At 36.9% G+C, this 23,481-nt stretch overlaps 1 protein-coding gene across 6 annotated transcripts in view; it reads right to left on the bottom strand.

The window, feature by feature from the left end:
* NOL4 (nucleolar protein 4) overlaps nucleotides 1-23,481 on the bottom strand; it is a 290,369-nt gene that overhangs the window by 208,938 nt on the left and 57,950 nt on the right. For 3 of the 6 annotated variants that reach the window (XM_028525063.2, XM_028525061.2, XM_036009173.1), the window contains exon 2: nucleotides 14,772-14,921. In XM_028525063.2, coding sequence (XP_028380864.1) covers nucleotides 14,772-14,921 — 150 coding nt within the window. Of the gene's footprint in view, nucleotides 1-13,738; nucleotides 13,802-14,771; nucleotides 14,922-23,481 lie in introns of all 6 variants that reach the window. The other 3 variants (XM_028525064.2, XM_036009174.1, XM_036009175.1) reach the window with 2 other exon arrangements.

The following is a 23,481-nucleotide window of genomic DNA, read 5'->3' as shown; positions in this document are numbered from 1 at the left end:
AATGTCTATTTCCTTGACCCACTTTTCAAATCTAATCATTTCTCTCTGTTTCTAGGATAGAAATTGGACATTATATACAGTACAAACATTTGCTAGAACATTGGTAAGACAAATACTCAAACACTTTGCTTGAAAATGTGTTCTTAGAAATACCTTTATATCTGTGAATGACAGAGAATACTTTCCTAGAATTTGTTATGAATGCAGAAACAATCATATTCTTAATAATAGGAAGCAAAAAAAATAACATGAACTCACATTAGTCTTGCTCCCTCTGGACAACAAAGTTAAGCATACAAAGGAAGGACTAGAATATAGCCGCAATGAATCAGATAAACTAATGACCTCGACATTATTTATCAGGTAAGTACTCTGAGGTATCTCTTGATTAGAAATGTTATTTTCTATAAATCTAGACTTGTTTTATTACATGTATATAGTGCTTTATACTTTTCTTTGGGTTTTTGTGTCCATTAATACAAACAGTGTCTAAAACAGATTTTAAGGTAGTGTTTTGACAAATAGATTGACTAACAGAGATGAAATGAACTGCCACTGTTAGCAGAGAGCAAAGCAAAGAGCTGAAACCCAAACCTGAATCTCCCAAATCCTGGTTTCTCTCTACAACTTGAATGGACCACGGTGGGTTTATCTAGCAGGCAGATTAGACAGATGCTTAGCATCCACAGAAAGCAGGACTATCAACATCGGTATTTTAAAACTTTGTATTTTTAAAAAAATGCTAGAGTATCAAAGTATCATCATAGGACAAAGTCAGCACTTGCAAAACTTCCTTAAACTTGAGATCTGGCCGAAGTTCCATTGTTGTGTAACTTTAAATGTGCTGTGGGGGAGGGGCTGGATGCCACGGCACCACGTGACCCATGCTCCGCCTGCCGCTTCTCAGGACCTTAATTACGGTTTCAATAAAAATACTGAATTCTAAGTCCGTTAGGACTGGGGTTCATCAGTAAGGCAGAAAATAATAGATCATATAACAAATTTTACACAGAACTGACCCCTCCTATCAAAAATATGGTAATTGTTCTACATAAAAACACTGCACTAGAGCATCTTTTGATGGACTAAACAATAAAATTAGCCTCTGGAGCGAGCACGAGGTAGGATAGTAATCTAGTGATAAACTGCTCCACCTGAAGAAGGCCTACCGCTCAAGTCCCATAAAGCGAACTACGTTATACATTCAAATTTTATATTATACGTGGAACACATTTTAAATATGTTATTATGTAATTTAAAATATATGTTTCAAGTATAAATATATAGTATTATATATATGGAACACATTTCTGAGAAGTTTACTGACAAATACAATAGAAAGGGTGATGGGCATTTTACCTTGCCAAAGTCCTGGCTTTCTGAAGAAACAAAAAACAACAGCACTTTTGAAAAACCCTGCAGTTATAAAGACCGATTCTGGCAGTTCTCACATGTCACTCACCTTCCTCTCAACACAGCTCAGTTAAGGTAAATATGGCAGTTATCCCCCAAAAACTGAAATAAAAATGGATAGCAGACTTTTCAGAAGCAAATTCCTTTCCTACTGCGATCTGAACACATAAAATAATACAGGGGTGTGCAAAAGGTAGGTTTACAGTTATAATACAAGTAAATAATGCAATAATTAATAATAATATTAAAATATTTTTTTTCACATACTCACAATTGTAAACCTACTTCTGCTCACTCCTGTATAAAGTTATAAAAATTAGAGTTAATTCACCAAAACAATGTAATAAATTATTGCTTTGCTGTATTTTTTCAGACCATCTCACCATTAAATGATGAAAGTTCATCTCGTTACCTCAAGCCATAAAGTTTTGTAAATTGAGAGCAAAATTGATAGCAGAAAATTTTAAAACAGGAGTATTTGTACCGGGTCTCTCTTCCTCAGTCCCAAGAATCTTTCCTCTCTAATTTTAACTGTGTTTAATTTCTGAACATTTCTAATAGAAAGACCCTCTAAATCTACATAAACCTAGAATTACAGTTCCTGAAATGGCAAAGAATTGGCAGTTCTCAAAATTAAGATTCTCACTTATTATGTGATAAATATTACTAGCTTTGGCCCTTTTACACAAAAGGAAATGTTTCCTAAATGTTATACATGTGTTTAAAGTTTTCAATTAATTGCGTGCTTAATAAGTAGATTATGCTAAATAAGAATTTTACATGGATTTTATCATTTAACCTTAAAACAATCCCAAGAATAGATTGTTATCATCTCTATTTTCATCTCTGTTTAACGAATGAGGAACTAAGCTTGAAAGAGGTTATGTAACCTGTCAAACTAGTAAAAGAGCAAAGAGCCAGGGTTTAGGGCTCACGTGATAATCTGCTTTCACAGCCTGCCCCTTCAATCACTATATTTGATGGCTTTTCCTGGTCATCAGTACTAAAGAAAGAGAGAGACTGTCTCATCCATAAAGACTTGCAATATTAACCTCACAGCACAGGTTAATTAAGCTAAAATTTTTTAAATGTTCCCTGGTGTGAGGTTCTTTAGAAAATCCTCTAAGCAGTTTGAGGTGACCCTCTCTGAATGGAAGGGGCAGCTGAGCGCTCTGTACCTTGTCTCAGGTTACAAAGTTCCACTAGAAACACATCAGACTACACAGTAACAATACAGAGTTCCACCTGGAGGAAATTAACAGGCCATCTGTTCTGTTTCAGCAGAACTTCCAGCTCAAGTCAGTGATTTTCAATCGGTGATCCACAAGACCTGACTTCTTTTCCCTCACATTGTCAGACAGAAAAATGACGACAGCCAACACAACAAGAGCCATCCAGTGGGAATCAAAATTACACCTACTTATTTTTGTCTAATCAGCAAAAATATATGTTCTGGTGTGCCACAGAATTTTAGTAATTAGTTTATGAATGCCCTGAGATAAAAAAGGATGAAAACTCTGAAGCAGCCTATTTCTAAAGGAATAGGACTTCTAATTGTTAGAAGAAATTCACCAGTAAGAAGTCATTCTTGGTTTAAGATGTATACCTAATTCATGAGCTGAAGAGAGACACCAAATCGTGCTCATGAATCATGAGCATAAGCAATCACTTTTTAAAATAAAGCAAAGCAAAACAAAAAGCTAAATTCAAAAGATGTATCAATGTTGCTAAATACTAGTATTTGGAAAAGTCGTAGGCAAGTGTTGACACTCATTGTAAGTTCCATTATCCCACAGACCAATGCCCTGGCACGGTGCGCTCCATTTTATTTTACTGTAACGTAAAACTGGCCTAATCACAATATTTTTTAAAATTAACTTCTCCACCTTTGCTTTATAAAGTGAACTTAGAGAATAGCAATGCTACATTTATTTGACTAGAATAATAACATTAAATCTCTGTTTTTTGCCAGATACCATCCAATACTCTCACGGAAAACTTTTTCCTTGGGGCCAAACATTTGACATTATCCTGAATAATCACTCTTGGGATTACAAATAAAGAATAAATTATAAATAATGTCCTAGTGAAATCTGTTTATCTTACCACAAATATTATGATTTTTAACATTTAATATTGTGATATTCTATCACAAACCACTTACAATGTACATACCTGGATAATGACACTATAGAAAAGTTATTTTTAAAAATGAATAAAATTAAAATATTCTTCAACAGAGCCTTTAAATCCAAATGCTATTAAAAACTCCAAATGTCCTAATTCATAAAGGCACAGCACAGCATAGTCCAGGGACACCCCTATCTGAGGAAGTAAAGTCTCAGTTCTGGGCAACATCTCTGATTCAATGAGGACCACTCTGTCTTTATCTGGTTTGCACGCTGTATATATTTAAATACATTTGAAAGGAGGGCATTAGGTTATACCCCCCCCACACACACACACCTTGCACATGCTACTACATTTGGCCCAAGCATTTTTAGATGTGTTATAAAATTGAAATGTCCAGCCAATGGTTTGCTCTGTGTTTATATTGGTTCTCTTTTACCCATTTCATGCACAAGAAAAGATGAGTAAGACAACATCTTCTACAGAGAAAATTATTAATTTGTGGAGGTGAATGTGAAACAGTCTTATACACATGAAGACATTTTTCTACTACCCATTTATTTATTCAACAAATATCTATTAATGCAAAGGCACTGTAATTATCTCTGAATTCCGATAGGTAGGATTCTTTGTCACTAATGTGCCTGAATATAGCAAATTATTGGAATCACCTATTGGTAATTGTTTGGTTAATTTTGAAGTGATTCAGAAAAATACTTTTATCTGGGCAATATAAATACAAATATAAATGCTCTTTGGCAAAAAGTACATTCATAGTAATAATAAACTACACAAAAAGCCAGACATTTCACTTGTGCAATAAACTTGAATTTATATTATACATAAATCCATATCAGACCCTGCCAGACTAGCGGGCAGAGGAGGGGCTGCCTGTAGGTGAGGTCACAGGAAACGCCAGAGGTGACGGGGTGAAGCCATGCTGCTAGTGTGGCACGTGACAGATTCCCCTACACCCGGGATGACACATGGCAAGAGGGGGCCCTGCACGGAGGCTGTGCAGGCTGGCGAGGTTGCATGACTGAGGGAACAGCCATCCTACTCCCTCCCAGGACATGGCATCAGGGGTAGGTGCAGACCTGCCCCTGGGAAAAGAACGGAGTTGGCTGGGGACATTGACTCTTCCAAAGCGCATGGAATTTTGGACTGGGAAATTAAAAAATAGAGGGTAGAGAGAAACACGCAGCTTCTCTCCCACACTCGCTCTGTGGGGTGGGGAGGTCGGTGGTCAGAGGGTTTGTGGACCAGCGAGCAGTGAGAGCTGCAAGGCCAGGCAGCAGCCCCACCTCCCTCCCTGCAGGAAGACCCGGCAGCTGGTGGCGCGGATGGCATGTGCGCAGACTCCAGAAAGAGGTCTGAGGTCCAACAGCGATGAGGAAAAAAGCTGAGCAGCTTGGAGGATGACTCAGCGGTGCCTACAGTTTTGCAAAGGGTGGTATTTTTAAATGGGAGAAGAAACTCCTGATGCAGTCTGGACTAGTCTGGCAGAAGGTGGCATGGTTATTGTTCTCTGGGTGTTCTGGAGGGGTAGGGCTCTGAGGCACAAGCCTGTCATTCTTCCAAAATTGTGCAGCTTGTGCCTAAATGACCTCTTTCCTTTTTTCACCAAATCTCTGCCTCCGGAGTTTGCCTATGGACGTGGGCTGTCGAACCCCACTTTTGTTTGGTAACATTCATTCTGGGCCTTAACATTTTTTGCTTCAGAATCCTAACTACTATTTTAGAAAGACTTTTACTATGTTGCAGCTGTAGGACTTTCCAACATCTGCTAAATAACCAGCTGATTTCCTGTGCCTTAATAATATCTCTAATACCAAACCAGGATGCTGCTAGATTTGTACTTTTAACTGCCAACTCATCACCGCTCCCTGGCAGAGGGTTCTCACATTTTGTTTGGGTTCCTATCAACCCTACAGTATGGCTTGTTTTCCACGACTCTGACACTGTTATCATGTCCTCCAGTATGCTGTTTAGTTCCCACCACTGTCCACTATCCCTTTACCTTCTTTCTTCTCTGATCATCTTCTACATTCAGTTTTCACACCCACTCACCAGCTCCCCAGGCCTAGTCAAGAATATCTTGGATTGACTTTTAAATAGGATTAAGGTTGCTAGCTAAAATACAGCATGTACAATTATATTTGAATTCCAGTTAAGTGTTCACTGTTGGAACTAACATTAAAAATTATTGTTTATCTGAAATTTAAATATAACTGAGCATCTTGTATCCTGTTAAATCTGTCCATTTTACAGTATACATTTATCTAAGATGAATGCATGTTACATGCTTATGTCACTTCTTATGGGTTAGAGGCTGAAGATCGTTTCAAATTGGTATGTTAGGAAAGATTGGAACAAATTGATATGTTAGGAAAATCTGAGACTCGACCAAGAGCAGAGGTGCGAAGCAGGGTAACTGTAAGTGATTTGGGGGTAGTACAGAGGCGACTGGAAATTACAGGGCCCATTTAAAGCAATGTTTTCCAACTTTTTAGACCCACAACTCAGGTATAAATATATTTTATATCATAAGCTAGAACATAGACACATTTATATAATATTCATTTCTATGCTCTTCGATTTCACTTTTAAAAGTGATTAGGACCCATTAAGCTGACTTGACAATTCGCTAATGGGCTGTGATACACAGTGTAAAAATCACTGTTCAAAAGCAGAGGAATGATGTTTGTTGATCCAAATACATTTGTTGTGGTGCTGAGAGAAGATGGTAGTTCTGTGGTCAAGTTCAAATGAAGACTAGAAAGTCCATAGGCGGTCTAAAGCAGGTAGGCCTATTTTAGATAGCTCAGATCATATTTTGGACAGCCAAAACCAATTTGGAAATTTGAGGCAAATGCATCAAATGCGGGTGAGAAGAACAGAAAGTGGACATGGTGCAGGGACAGAGGTTGGTATGCTGCGGGGACAGAGAAGTGGTACCAGCGTGAGGCAGGAGGCCCAGACACTCAGTGTGGGTGAAGGCACAGAAACCCGCAGCGTGACCAAAAGAAACAGAGGAGGAAAACAGAGAGGTGACAGCATCCCAAGGCCACATCAGATGACTCTGGCATGACATCACTGTACATTAGCAGATCAAGATATAGGCAAATAAGAAGTAGAATGTGATTTAAGTTAATTAATCAGTTTTTATTGGAAACCATTTTTATCTCATTGACACCACTTCAAATGTAGCTATATTACTTTGCAAAAAAAGAACTTATTTTCTTTTGTTTTATGTAATAAAGAAAATAATAGTGAACATCTTTAATTTGGAGTTGTATTTTGCAATAATTAAAAGAGTCATCAACTGAGCAATTGAGTCAGTATCAAAAAGAGATAGACTCAAGTTATATCTCTAAAGCTGTGGGTGCTATTTATTTTTGTGTCACTTCTTATGGTAAGTCATTTTGCTGTTAAGGAACAGACTGTCATAACAGAGAATTCTTATTTTAGATGAAAAAAATCGGCAGATGGGCACTGAAAAGAGTTTTTCTTCATACATGTTTCCTAATAGTAAAATAAAGAGAATCATAAATATTGCACGTAAATAAAATGACTCGGCAAATCAAATATTTATCTGATTACTTACAGTGTGAAGAGCTACATTAAAATATGCAGTCACTCTTGGGAAGTATAGGTCATTGACTTCTCTTGATTTTCCCTGAAGAGTGTGTTATGTGATAAATTAACACTTTACTGGGGCTTTGATGAGAACAAGCAGAATTCAACCTTCCTGATCTGAAATTCATCGGTGCTTTTAAGCTCTCCCAGCTTCCTGTCTCAGTTCCCTCTGTTGAAGTTTCCCTTACTACCCCCTGCTAGTCGGTGGGGAAGCTGCACTTCTTTGGAAAGAGGTAGCTGAGAATACTGATACTGTTGCTGTGGTCATTCAAAGCAGCAAGAATTAGCCATCGTGGGGGAAATGGAAGAAAATGGAGGAGGTCAGACTTCATTCCACAAGGGAGGCCAGTAAGTCACACAATTCTCATATGCAGGCGAAGTGCAGAGCCTGTAAGATGACAGTGATGTACCACAAATGCAGAACTCATTGTCTGAATTCTCGAATTGCTCGACAACTGGCAGGTAACAAAAATATTTTTCTGAGATACTAAGTAGAGAACCGCTTTCATTTTTAAAATGTCTCTCAACTCCGGGTGTTTACTGCACTCCAAGTGAGACTTTGGAAATGGGAGATAGGGATGCATTTCATCACAATAACTGGGGCTTGTGTTACTGGAACTTAACACTCAGGGGTTAAGGATGTTAAATGGCTTGGAGTACTTGAGGCAATACCAACTGTCTGCCCAAAAAGCCTATAGTGCCCTATTGAGAAGTAGTGCTTTAGACCATACAAATAATTATGCAACTAATGGATACGTATAACAAAAGATGTCATCTCTGCATGCTCTACACTGAAGAGGACTAGCACCCCAAGATAGAAATTCCTTGGTCCAAATCCCAAATTGTCAGAAGCAGCAGCTAAGCCACCTCCTTTCTGAGCACTATCGTTAAGGAGCAGAGCCGTGCTTGATATGGTCAGGCTATATGTTGATTGGAGACGACATTCCCAGAAGAAAGAAATTGAAGGGGCAGATAGGAAGTAGAGCAAGTAAAAAGATAAAAAATAGGTAAGGGCTGGTTTCCTTTTACACGTCATGAAATGACTGAGACTGTTGCTGATAAAGCTAGTGAATCTCAGATCTGGGCAAGTCATGAATAAAGACACAGATGCGTGGTGTCCACAGGTCACAGAGGAGCGCAGATGACACCAGAAGGAAACAGGCTTTTCAATGTCTAATTAATAGGAAAGAAAGCTATTTACAGCATCCATCATCCTGCAAACAACTTCATACATACCTTTTAAATGTCTCTATTCACCTCACTATAATAACATGTTTGAAGGAATTATTATGCTAAGAACTTTATAGGTACTACTTCTGAGCTTCAAAACAAACACACTAGTCATCCATGCCAAAATCAGGCACACAGAACTTTGTCAGGACTTAAACCCACGTGCAGCCGACATCAGTGTGGGCACCATTTTCTGCTGCTCACACCAGTTCTTCCCATTACATTTTACCCAAATTAAATAAATATATAGGGGTTTATACAGGTGTACATGCATGTACTTTGGATATTCAAAATATTTTATTTATTATGCCATCACAGTACCCAGGAACACCTAAATCTCTAGATCTGAGAGGTATAGGTATTAAACGTCCTGAGGAGTTTTAAAAGCTGCATTGGCTCATTTTCACCACAAGGGTGCACTAAAGTAGCAATTTACTAGGCTGGGCGTAAAGAGTTAATGAGGTTTCTTCAAGGTTAATTTCTCTTTCAAGGAATATACCTATTTACTAGGACATTACTGTCTAACATGAAAATTGATGATAAGATTTGTGACATTAGTTGATGATCAACTTGGTTTGCGTGAGCTCATGTCTTTTGATGGTCTCACCTGCTATGTTCTGAGTATGAAAGCATTTTGTACTATTACTCTTGTCCACCTATAATTAGTGATCATTCTAACTACAGCTACATGAGAAACACAACAATTTCGATGAATGGCAGTACACTATTCTCAGATTGCTGTTTAGTACTTTAATTGCCATGCCACTGATTTTTTCCTTTCTGAGATGTTTCACACAACTGACTTATTAGCCTGGCACCTTATTTTTGGCTATCAAAAAGAGGGCCTGCTGTAACATAAAGGTGTGTACATGGGTGTGGGCATATATCTGACAAAAAATAAACCAATGTGTGAAAAAGTGTTGCATTGAAAAGCAAACAGGAAGCACCTGGGTTAAATATTTTCACCTTATTCAGAGCCTCCAAAGTCGCACAAATCCGCTGCCCAAGGTAAACATGACTGGTACAGAGCAGTCTTCCCAGCCTGCCTATGGCTTTGATTTAATTTCATCATTTCTACTTACAGTAACATTATATTATTTAGTTGGCATCAAAAAGGCAAGGACTTCACAGAAACAAGGGGGATTTATTCCTTCAGCAAGTACTTACCGAGTACCTATTATGAGACAGGTCTTTTGCTGAACTGTGCTTACACAGTGACCTGAGAACATCATCAGGGATTATATATTTTTAACAACTACTCTAGCATAAAAAAAGGAAAAACAACCAAATGAAAGGAGTCTCACAAAAATACCATAAAATACCTATAATTGATTAATGTTTTATACTCATAAACTCTCTAAGACTAACTAGTTATAAAATATATTTCTAAATCACTGACTTATTGTATAATAGTATCATGAAGTTCAGAATTAAAGAATGTCTATAGAAACATTTAAATTTGGAATAATTTTAAGTTTTTATCTCTACTTGATATCTAGAACAGTTATTTATTTAAGCCACTCTAATTTATAATAATAATGTGAAGTAAACAATGCCATCTGCATTAAAAAGGCAACATCCTGTTGCTGACTGGTGTGGCACAGGTGGTTGGGAGTCATCCCCACAAGCAAAAGGTTGCTGGTTCAATTCCCAGTGCAGGCACATGGCAGAGTGTCAAGAAAACTGAAGTATAACCTTCTCATTTTATATGTAAGCAAACTGTGGCCTAAGCGAAAAAGATGTTAAATTAATGGTTTGGAACTCCTGGATTATAGTTTAATGCTATTTTTTCACAACAAAATGGCTACACATTTTGCTCATTAGCCTCTCTATATGTTGACAAGAATTCTGGGAATTAATTTTTACAGGACAAGGTAGCAGAAACTAGTGCAAATTAAAAAATGCTGAACCAGTAGATATTTATTTTTTAGAAAGGACAAAAAATGATGCTAACTAAAATTTTAAGATTAATTGTCCTACATCTGATAGAATAAAGATTTTCCTTTTTAATTTTCAGAGTAGGAAAGTAGAAATTCTGCATGATAGATTATATTCCTACAGTATGTCCCTGGAAAGATATATTCAATAAATATTAAAAACAAATTATTTAAGTGAAACCAGTTTTTAAATTTTTTTTGAAAATTAATTTAACAGAATCAATCTCTGTGAAAAGCAAATGAAATAACTAAAATCTCCATAAACTTAATCTAGCAAAAGAGTTCTTAAACATGGGAACTCAGGCCTTCTTTCACGTTTTCTGTCAGCCCAGTCTAGCCTTGGATGAGAGTTACACTGCTGACTTCCAGGGACAAGGACGTCTACAGGACGTGCACCACACAATGCATGGGTCATCACCATTCCCATCGCCCAACCCAGGCCTGGCCAGGCAGAGGAAATAACATAGGCAGGGCAGCGACAGACCTGTGTCAATTGTCCTGTTTGTCCTTCTATCTGCAACATGCATACTGATTGGATAAAGAAGGAAAAATACGCCCTGGCTGGCGTAGCTCAGTGGATTGAGCTTGGGCTGGGAACCAAAGTGTCCCAGGTTCAATTCCCAGCCAGGGTACATGCCTGGGTTGCAGGCCATAACCCCCAGCAACCACACATTGAAGTTTCTCTGTCTCTCTCTGTCTCTCTCTCCCTCCCTTTCCTCTCCAAAAATAAATAAATAAAATCTTTAATTAAAAAAAAAGAAGGAAAAATAACAATATTCAAAAGTTTACCATATCTCCAGCACTTCACACATCTTAACTCACTTATTTTACTACACCAGGCATGCCATTTTCTCCCTCTAGACAGAGAGAAAGAAAAAAGGTAAATCATTTGCCTAAAGTGACACAGAGAGGAAGTGCTAGATTTGAAGTTTGACACTGAGTGGGTCTGGCTGCTAGCCTATTTCCTTTTAGCTACCGCATATAATCTCCACTCTGAATTAAAGTAATGTAATATTGGCAGCTATATATGTGAGTAATACATGTAAGTTTACTGTATCATACTACAAGTTATGTGGGTGTGTACATATACAAATATATATGCAAACTGTTCTATGGAAAACACTTTCTCCCCCTTAGTTCCTGGATTTCCACCAGCTACTCTAGGTTTCCATGTTTTTTCAAGAAAGGGCCTTAAAGCTCAATCCTTTAATGGTTTCCTGACTTAAGGAAATTCTGAAAAGCAGCGATGCTTAACCCGATAGAATACCAGTGACAAAAGACAGCCAGAGAAGAGTGGTGTGTGCCCGAAGGTGGATTCGGGCAGAACCTGAGAAGAGTTAAACACTGGAAGACAACACAACATCCCACGCCAGGGTCTTACAATGTTGCATCATTAATTTTTCAGTGACTCTCCAAATTCTAAGTACCCGCATTTAATTTTCAGTACAAGGATAGACTTTAAATTCAAATATGTATGGTAAGTGAATGATCCACTCTGTTAATATGGATAATCAAGAGTTTACTATTGACAAGTACACTGATGAAAGCACATTCAATGCACCAATCACAGTTAATATGGAGACAGTGGCAAATACAGAGAAAAGACCTCAGACACTAGAATTCAACAATGACTGAAAATAATAATTATGATAGCCTTCACATATTCCTGAAATGTGTCATTTTATGTGGATTTTTTTCAAAGTACTCATGAGTCATAAATAGAACATATACCCTCCAATTGTATCTATAGTCAGATCAGCTTGCAATAAAATTTAAGTTATATAATGCCTAGATATTTCAAGGAATGATATACTGCAGATAGGTAAAAACAAATAGCATTCAAAAGTTAATCCAATATTAAAGGACCATCATTTCCTGCAGAGTGAAAACATAGAAAGATTTGCAAAATAGGCAAAGTAAATAAAATGACCACTAAATCTATTGATAATATTATTAAGACAATGTGATACGCTTTAATGATTAGTTATATAAGTATGGTTTCTTGGCCATGTAGGAAAAGGAAGAAAAAGAAGGTCAATAAACATAATCATGCATGCGCTATGAGCTAATGTGTTAGAAGTAGAGAAAATTTTAAACCTAATAAAACCATCATAATTGCAATAGGACCTAGCTAATTCTACTAATGACTAGCCAGTTCCAGTATTAGTATTGAGAACTAAACTCTGACCCAACAGTCTAGCGACCGAATAGCACTAAACCCTTCCATCTCCAACTGCGCTTTGTTTTATGCTCCATTAATTGAACATTTATATTCATTTTTAACATTAGACTTAAGTTCACTGTAGAGTCAAGTGCATTACAGCAGTTTTTTTTCCTATGATGAGTTATTACTCCACAAAATGGGCATGTTTTCTAATTAGAATTCAATTTAGATATACCAGAAGGTAAAAGGTTAAGCCCAAAAGAACCTTCATGATATTAGGAAAAGATGAAAATACTCTAGATGTGAAAATAAACAATAAACTTGGGAAAGAGAAAGATCTCCAAAGAGAACATTCTCAAGAGGAAATGGATAATGTTTCAGATGCTGCTTATACTTTAAAAGTTGATGTTCCTACACCAAAAAGCAGAAAATATCTTTATAATGAATGCAAAATGATATATTTAAAAAACATACTGTTTACCAATTTTCTGTAAGTGCTTAACATACAAAATGGGAATGGATCATATTCTCTACTTTACACTTAAGAAAACAAAGAGTGACATATTTAGGTCTGTCTCATTGACCCATGTTTCTGCTGTAAAGATCTCTAACTAGTGCAGTGGAAAGGTTAAATTCTTTAAAATTGCTTTTGGCACCTAATCAGATTTGGCTGCCATGCTAGTACAGACAATGATGCCACTCAGTTTTCATTTAATACCATTAAACTTATGCATGTCTACCTCACAGAGTCCTGTCAAGTTCAGGTAGCTATTTCATGGAAATAAACTATTATACAAGTATACCATTAGTGATATTAGTAGATCAATATACAATTATTTTCCTATTACCATCCAGAGATAAAGCCCTGGCTTAGGAGACAGGTGACATGAGTATATTCAGTAATATTAGTCTACATAAAAATATCCTAAAGAAGATAGGTCATTGCCATTAGTCATGATAAAAATGTCTCCTGAGATACGTAAGTCAAAAGAAAGTTTATGTGGCAGAATTATGTAAGGAAACTTACAATAGTGCCTGCCCACAAACCATGCAATTTGGAAACAGCCAAGAAACAAAACCATAGAGAAGGAGAGATAAATACAACATGTATTAGGGGTTATTATGCAACTACAAAGATTCAATATGACCCTGGAAATATAGCAAAAAATAGTTATGGAAAAGAAGCTATTTCTTATGCTCAGTAGCTAATTTCAAACATATGTACCTGTATTTGAAACTTTGAGCATTTCACACATTTTTCTGTATCTGAAAAAAAAATGGATCCAGACTGATATTGTGTATCAATACAGCTGAAAACAGTTAATATAAAGGCAGCCAAAAGCAAAGTTCAATAAGAATTCTAAAAAAGGATATTATTCTGGTTGTTGATAAAATACTTCTGATGTATATTTTGCTTATATTTGAAAAGAATAATTTACTGTTCAATTTTCCTAGAAAGGATTCTTTCCTAGAAAGAATTTTCCTTAATATGTACATTAAGATGATTTCATACACTATTTATTTAAATAAAAAGCTAGATTAAGGTGTCTAGATCAGACTGTAAGTATAATTAGATACTTTAGAAATAATATATAACTCTATTTTGACAATGTATTTCAATATCTAACAGTTAATTAAATCTGCTTTCCATATAATTTATGATATAAACATCATATATACACTTAAAATGTTCAAGGGCATTAATCTATGAAAATACATATCTTTTAATACTCTATTCTGGACTATTAAGAAATGTATCCCTTTGGTACAAATGTATTTATATAAGGAGACATTTAAAAACTACATAATGTTTTCTTACTCATGTGATCATAAGTATTAAATAGGAAATACTTAAACATATTAATTTGATTTGAAGAGGAAGGGATGTTAAAACCTCAGTGGTAGTACAAAGGTTCATATGTTCCAGTCCGTAATTCATATAGCATGATACAGGGAATAAAACAACACAAATGTATCTTCCCGTCTGTGGGCATCTGACTGGGACTACCACATACTATGCACATTTAAAGAAAACACTATGAGAATCCTAGAGACAGGTTTAAATTATATAGTTGGTGAACATATGGACAAAACAGAATCAGTAATAATTAAACCATAGTTTAAATGTTGGGTTTGACCATGATATGGTCTAATCTATGTTGAAGATAGAATATTTATAATTATTTAGCCCATTTTTAATAAGCATTGACAGTACCAAATTTCAAAATGCATGCCTTTTTTGTGCCTTTTTAACTTACTGCTTTGTAAGTTCTCTTTTGCCCGGCATGTTTCCGAATTTGTTCTCCATTCGGCCCCGTTTCCACGTGCATCGAGTAGATGATGTCGAAGAAGTCTTCCACCACGGCCACCTGCCGCAGGGACAGCTTCTCGTCTACCCCTACGCCATCCTGGGGACAGAGCCAAAAAGAAAAAAGGAGCCCACAAAATTAGTGAAAAGAAATGTGCCCTTAATGCAATGGGAATACATGCAGTTGATTAAACGAAAACATTTCCATAAACTGAACCAAATCATGAAGATAGGAAATTTTTTTAAAATCATTCATAAACATTTCATCACATTATATGTTATTTACATGGAGAACTTTAAGAAACATGAAAAAAGTTGTTTGACACTGTTAATCATGCTTACCCACAAATGCCAACTTTTTAAGTTTGTATAATGACTTCTATATAGCCATCAGTATAACTTAAAGTATTCTAATATATATACATAAGGCCCAGTAGCATTTTATTATAATAATTTCATTCTAGGTATTGATTCACTCATCCAATTAACATTTATTGAGTTGCTGGATATAGAAAGTTATTAGAGAAATAAAAAATATGGAATCTCTATCCTTAAATATTATAGAAAATGCATTTCCTATTCTAGGAAAGAAAATGCATTTATTATGCTATCAGTGTTAAACTGAAGAATAGCATGTGCCAAAGGTTAGAAGTGTGAGCTCTAGCTATCTAGGTGTGACCTTTAAATCCTCCGATCAGAGGTTGTGTACTATATGCAAATCACTTAAATCTCTCTAAATTTCAGTTTTCTGAACTGGAAAGCAGAGATAATAGAGTCCACTCAACAGAATTGTAAGAATTAAATAATATATGTAAAAGATGTAACCCAATATTTGGCATATATAGTGAAAATGTCATTTTAATGATGATAAAAACAAACAAGAACAAAGTTATCACCTCTCATTGAAGTAGCTTCTTTGTAACTTAATTAATTAATTTTTATCCTTACCTGACATCTTTTCATTACTTTTTTTAACATTTTTATTTATTTATTTTTAGAGAGGGAAGGGAGGGAGATATATATAGAGAAACATCAATGTGCAGTTGCTGGGGGTCATGGCCTGCAACCCAGGCATGTATCCTGACTGAGAATCAAACCTGCGATACTTTGGTTCACAGCCCGTGCTCAATCCACTGAGCTACGCCAGCCAGGGCTTTTTTCATTACTTTTTAGAGAAAGAGGAAGGGAGACAGAAACATCAATGCAAGAGAGAAGAATCGATTGGTTGCCTCCAGTATGCATCTCACCCTAACTGGGGAATCATAGGCACCTGGGCCGGAGATGGAACCTGCAACCAGGTATGTGTCCAGAGCAGGAATCGAACCTATAACCTTTCAGTTATGGCATGATGCTCCAACCAACTGAGCCACACTGGCCAGGGCCCAGAATAGTTCTTGAAAGAAACAGAAGGTGACATGAGTAGTAGTTCATTCAAGCAGGACAAAAGCCATGGCAGTGGAAAGTGTAGCAAGGAGCCTAAAGTTCCCATAGATGATAGAAAAGAATAAGAAATATTTGGAATGAGATGAAAATGAAATTTAATCTCACATTGCAGCAACATGAGTTTCCTGCACAAGGGGGTGATTAATCTCAGCAAAATTACTGTGCAGTCAGTGAGTCAAATGGCAAGAACCTCTTTGAACAATAGTCCCAGCAGACTCAGCTCACTGCAGAACTGAAAGCAAGTTACATAGTGCTTTTTTGTTAGTATAATTTTTATTTGTTTTTTTTTCTGATATACAATAGGTCTCAGAAATAGCAGTGCCTAAAACAGCATATTCAAATAACTATATGAGGTCTGGCCAGAAGTTATCCAACCATGTACTATGAAAAATAGAGACATTTATTGAAGAAGATACAAGATACAAGAAATATGGTACATAGGACAATGACACCCCAGTCCCCTTCAAAGTAAACACTTTGGGACCTCACATAGTTTTCCCAATTGCCATCAGCCACCCCGTCATATTTTCCTGAATCTCACCAACAGTCTGAAATCTCTATTCTTTCAATGGTAATTTTAGTTTTGGAAAAAGCCAAAAGTCACAGGGCACCAAATCTGGCCTGTAGCAGGGCTGAGTCACCTGGGTGATTTCATGTTTCACAAAAAACTCTGTGTGAGAAGTGATGCATGAGCAGGCACACTGTTGTGATGAAGCTGCCAATCACCAGTTGCCCATAGCTGCAGCTTTCTGAATCATCTGAATAGTTTCCACAGAGGAATGTTCAAGCTTAATGCAAAATCTGATGCAGATTCCTTCCTCTACTCACTCAGTCATTTTGAATGTGATGGCCACACAGTACACATGCTCACTCAATGGCATCTACTGCCCCCACTGACTAGTACAATGAGGTCATCATTGTTCATGCATGCACATTCCAGTCCATGCTCTTTGGCTGCCAGATTACATTGATATCACGTAAACCATTCTCATTACATTAACAACGGCTAGACTTTGCCAGACAGACCTCATATATGTGAAGATGTACACAAGGCCAAATTGCCAGGCATTTCATCTTTGTTAGACATGAAGTTCTCCCTCACAAATTAGAACACATGTGGATCCTTACTAGGCTCCAGATCTTTCTCACTTCTATCCTTTATCATCTCTTTTGTCATTCTTCTATACGAGGCTGCATAGATAGATCTCTCATCGCCTGTGATGCCAGAGCAGCATGTAGTTGGAGTGCAGAGAAGCAGCATGGGATATGGCAGCGAACGGCCTGGAACATTGTTGTATCTTCAGGACGCTGCTTGGGAAGCGCCATTTCAGACTCCCACCCCGGCCACCCCTGCCTAGAGACTCCTCCTCAGAGAACATCTACTTCCCCTAGGCTGGAAATCCAAATTTTATCTCCATCCACCAGCAAAATACCCATAAAACTGTTTTTTCCCACCCATAAAAATTTTACAGTTTCCTCTCATTTCCTTTGCACATTAACCAGAAATTTAGAAATTCTGTTTAGTTTGTACACTGTGAGTGATGGAAGGATCACAGCCTGTTTGTTTATTCCTTCAACAAGTATTCCACAACAGCCAAATACTGCCAAGCCCTCTGCTAACTAAGTATTGAAGTTATCAAGCTGTATGAGACAGGTAACCCACATTGTTGTGGGGTTCACAGTCTGGTACAGAAAATCTAGCACAAATCATGGCTAGGGTTGTACATGAACTCCCTGGGGTTTCTGTAACAAATTACCACAAAACAAATAAATGTCCTCACTCATAGTCCTGGAGACCATAAATCCAAAATCAAGCTGTTGGTAGAGTGGCTTCCCTTCTGGAAGCCCTGGGGAAATTCATTCTCTGACTCATCCAGCTTCTGGCGGTTGCTAGCGTTCCACGGCTTGAGGTCACACCACACTGCCTTACCCTCTTCCAACGTGCCTCTCCTCTGTGTGTCTCTCTCTTATAGAGCCCACCTTATGTGGTGGCATATAAGTACCAATCAGATTATCCAGGGTAATCTTATCTCAAAATTCTTAATGCTATTTCTAAGGACTCTTTTTATTTCAAACAAGGAAACATCTATAAATTCCATAAATTAGGACTGGAAATCCTTGGTCACTATTGAACTGACTACAGATGGTACGTATTCGAGTACAGAATGTGCAAGTTGTGATAAGAGAGCATATACAGGAGATGCTGCAAGATCTTTGCTCAACAGTCAAAATTCTCTCAAGAAATTGTAAACTTAGTGCTTACAGAGAGAACATTGAAATCACATATGTTGTGAAAGGAAACTCATTACCCTTCTGTCATGTGGACCTGTCACCTTCAAAGTACAACTCCAGTCACCTTCACAGTACTCTCCATTTGATGCGACATCAAGACTTTTTTCCACTGCTCAAAAAGGTTTTGAACTCATTAATTTTGATGGCTTTTAGTACTTCCACTGTTTTTTGTTTTACCTTTTCCACATCCACAAAACATTTACCTTTCAGGACATTAGGGGAACATTACAGGAACCAAAAAAAGGTTGCTTAGGGTGAGATCCAATGATTAGGGAGGGTGGGGCATGGGGGCCATGAGGGTTTTGGTCAAAAACTGATGAACACTCAGCGTGGTGTGGGCAGGTGTGCTTGTAAATCACCCATTCATGAAATGGGCAAATGTCTTGAGTCTTCAAAAAAATTCACCGAAGCTGAATGCAGCCTCTCACAACATTGCCAGCTGGTGCACTGATACAGATGGGTTCCTAGAATATTCTCCTAGCAGGGGAAGTCTGTACTACAAGGCACTTGCCTTCCAGAGGATAATTGTGGGTTTGAGGGGGGGGAGGGCCCTCCCTCGTAAAAGCAACTTTCTCAGATCACTAGATTGTGCTAGGATACAAATCCAGGGCTCCAAAGCTCAAGCAGTTACCCCTGTGAAGATGAAAGACACATGACAAAATATACATTTTCACTCTTGTTCTGCAGAATGTGCTAACTGTCGAAGTGGCCACAGCCCTGAACTGTCTGATTAGCCTCAGGGGCAGATCCTGCCATTTGGCCCTCAGGGCTTCAGTTCACTCATATATTTACAGACAAACAAACAACAAAGGGTGTGATAAAGCAAATAATTTAGAAACAATCTTGAGCTAAAAAAAGTTTGATTTAATATATTGATTATTGAAGAAATTCACCCTAATTATATATAAAATAATATGCTGATAAACCAAATTATGAACTTTTATCTGCAGCATTCTTTATTGTCTTCTAAAGTGTTTCAGTTACTGACTACATTTTTTAAGAAGGAACACAACTATGCTGCCCAGGTGGCTCAGTTGGTTGGAGCATTGTCCCATGCACCAAAAGGTTGCAGGTTCGATTCCTGGTTGCAGCATATACAGGAGGCAACGGGTCCGTGTTTCTCTCTCCCTCTCTCTCTCTCTCTCTCTCTCTCTCTCTCTCTCTCCTCCCTTCCTCTCTGTCTCCAAAAATCTATAAAAATTATCCTCAGGTGAGGATTTCTTAAAAATTATAAAATTAAGTTAAATTAAGTTAACATAAAATAAAAACAACAAAATAACTTCAGAATTTTAAACAAACAATATTTCTGGGAAAATAATAAATCAGGAAAGAAGTAGCATAAAGAAGAAAATGAAATATTTCATCCCAAAATCATACTTCAACCTAAAAAAAGTTTTTTGAGGCAAACCTATACAAATATACTGATTTTGTACCATCAATCCATTTGCAAAAATAGAGAAAATTTAATCCCACTTCTTTCCAAAACTGATTATTTAATCCCCCAAAACAGTACTGAATTACAAGTGTATGCTTCTTCTATTTATGTATTTTTCAATGACAAGTATTTATGGAGAAGATTCATTCCCTCTTCAGCACAAACAAAACTCCAAGTTACTAGGAGGCTGGTTCCCTCCAGCACAAAGAAGTCTGGGAAAACACGGTTGTGCCGTCTGTGCAGATCCCGGCAGCATGAGCCTTGCTTCTCAGATACTGTCTGACAGGAGCGACTTTTCACCACTCCAATGACACGTGCTGTCAACTGCCCTTGAAACACAAATAGCTGTCGATTTCAAGGTGCTGATTAACCATGTATTGTTTAGGCTGCTTGTTTTCCTGCTTTTTCAGCGTTTCCCTTCACTAATACCTATCAACAGTTTATGTGGCACCCAAAAAGGTAAAAACTAAACTTCGCTCCTCGAAAACTGATTTTATATGAATTTAGGGTTTAAGACGTAGTCATGTGAGTGATCTCTTTTGGTATGTGCTGTGAGAGAGCCATACAACCGTATCTTCTTGCATTTTCCCTTAACTAACAGACACAATTATTACCTGAAAGAGTGAGTGGTCAAGTCCCTTTTATACCTCTGGTGCTAAGAACCAGAGTGAGACAAGTAAGAATGAGTTTTACAGATGCTGATATTCATTGAAAACTTAATCATAACGAAATTAATAGGTCTTAAAACATATGATGTTCATGGCCAATGGCCTACAATACATGAGCATATTTGGAAGGAGATGCTAATAAAACAAAAATAATAATAATTTAAAGCCTTTACAGCTAAGAAGCCAATCTTGTGGGTCATAATCCCGGGGAAAAAAAGACAATTTTAGGAAAACTCTGAGGTTAGAAACTGAGCTATGTACATTTGACCACAAAGTAAAAAATTCTGACCTAATTACAAGGTAAGGAATTAAAGCCTAGAAATACAGGTTCTTTACATCTAAATGGGTCAGAAGAGCTACACCAGAGTTTCACTGATGAGATTGGAAGTGAGATCTTTGTCAAAACCTTGTTATCGCCATTCCCCAAGAATCCAAATGCATCTTCCACTATGATCGATTGCTATTACTATTATCATTATGATTATTGTTAATATTATTGTCACCTAGATCCACAATCTAAAAGTCTAAATCACTCTCTTACCCAGTAATCAAATAATTCCATGTGTGGACGAGCCCACCAATCCAATCTCTCCCCCTTTACTACTGGGCTCCTGATTTACTCACCCAGGAAATGACGTTTGGAGCCTCGAAGAAAATACAAATAGGTTTTATTACACGAGCCCAATCTATTTTTGGTAATGTGTATGTGGTACATAAAACCTCACTTTGACTTGGTGTGGAAGATAAATTTGATGGATTAGCATTGTGTACTATGGACTCAAAAATATGAGGTGGCAAGTGTGCTGAGTTTCTGACAACCCTGGCTTAGACTACAGAAAGAGCATCCCTTTATCTTTTCCATTAATTTCTCCCCATTCCAATCTGTCCTCAAATAGTCAAAATAATCTTCCTTAAAAATCATAACTATTCTGTGATTGATATAATATTAAATGTTAACTATAATTGAAAAATAAAAATAAAAAATTTAACTATATCTAGGATTTATAAGTTTCTACTAGAATCCCATGCCTATAAGATAAAATTCAAACTCCTTTATTTATTATACATTTAAACCTTATTTGGTTCTAATTTACTTATCACTACTACCCACCTTATCTCTAGCCATTCCAACACATTTTAATCACAATGAACTCAACTTCCCCTGAAAATTCAATAGAAGTCATGATTTATGACTTCCCCATTAGAATCTAAGCTTTTTGCAGGCAAAAACTGCATTTGTCTTTTTCACTGCTACATCACAAGGACCTGCATTTATTGCACCAGGCAGAAAATGAATGGGCTATAATTTTTGAGTAGATAGATTAATAAATTAACAAATAAATGTTCTCTGCTATTTCCCTAAAATATCTTTCAACTGGCAAATTCCTACTCCCTCTTCAAAACCCATCTCACAGGTCCGGTGTTCCGGGGAGCTTTCCCCAACTCCGAAAAGCTGAGTTACTCACTCACTTCCCTGTGCCACACCACCCTTTGCTCATTCCTGTTTTCAACATTTAATATGCTGTTTTGTTCTGTTTACTTTATTTTTTATACTCTATATACAATGGAATGCTCAGATCTTAAGTATACTGTTCAGCAAGTTTAAGTAACTATATCAAACAACATTTCCATCACCCTAGATGATTCTTTCATGGCCCTTCTTAGTCAGTTCCTTCAAAGCAAGGACTGATGATTTTGATCACCAGGTTAGCATTTGCATATTCCAAATGTTTATTTAGCGGAATTATAGAGTATGTACTTGTGTACTTCTTGTGTCTCACTTCTTTCATTTAGCATAATAACTTAGAGATTTATTCATGTTTTTGTGTGCATCAATGTTTCATTTTTTCATTTCTGAATAATAATACCCCACTGCATGGCTAAGCCACAACTTCCCTATTTTCCTGTTAATGGGCACCTAGGCTGACTCTAGTTTGGCACTATTGTGAAAAAAACTATTAGATTGTATTTTAAATTATCTCTTCACTATAAGATACTTACTCTGCACAATGAGCTCACCAAGAGAAGATGCTTAGTGAAGTGATAATTATTGTGAAATTTTAACATCTACCATAGTCCTTGGTATATAGTACTTGATCAGTAAATATCCTATTAGAATGTGATTTGTGTCTTTATAACCTGGATAATTTGTAGAAACTCTTTGCCAAGCAGTTGGTTCATGCTTATAGGTATGGAGAAGTGACCGCACATTATGCCTCTTTGAAGTAAGCTACCATATTCCATCATTTACTTCTTAAGTTTCCTTGGGCAATTCCCTGACATTTCTTTAAGTCTTGGTTTTCTCATGGCATATAGAAAGATAATTATAACACATCTCTTTGGCTTGATTTGAGGATTACTTGAACTTTGCATGGAATTTAATAAGCACTCAACAAAGGTTAGTTATTACTTTATTATAGATAATTGTGTGTCCTTCACATATCTGACTAAGCCTTTTACATAAAGAGACAGAGTTCTGGGCATAGTTCCCTAAAAAGTGTGGGGAAAAAAGTAAAAGGCACCCAGAAAAGCCAACATAATATTAAAGGAGAAGAGCAGAGTCAAAGGACTGACACTATCCCACTTCAAGACTTACTATCAAGGGACTGTAATCAAAACAGTATCATATTGGTAAAAGAACAGATAAGTAGATCAGTGCAGCAGAATGTAAAGTACATAAATAGAGCCACATAGATATAGTCAACTGATCTTTAACAAAGGAACAAAGGCAAAACAATGGAAAAAGATAATCTTTTCAACAAATGGTGCTAGAATAACTGGATATCTGCATGCAAGCACACACAAAAAAGGATCTAGACATA

The sequence above is a fragment of the Phyllostomus discolor genome, chromosome 9, assembly GCF_004126475.2.
Source record: "Phyllostomus discolor isolate MPI-MPIP mPhyDis1 chromosome 9, mPhyDis1.pri.v3, whole genome shotgun sequence".
Classification (NCBI taxonomy): Eukaryota; Metazoa; Chordata; class Mammalia; order Chiroptera; family Phyllostomidae; genus Phyllostomus; species Phyllostomus discolor.
This window is presented reverse-complemented; position numbering and strand designations above follow the sequence as displayed.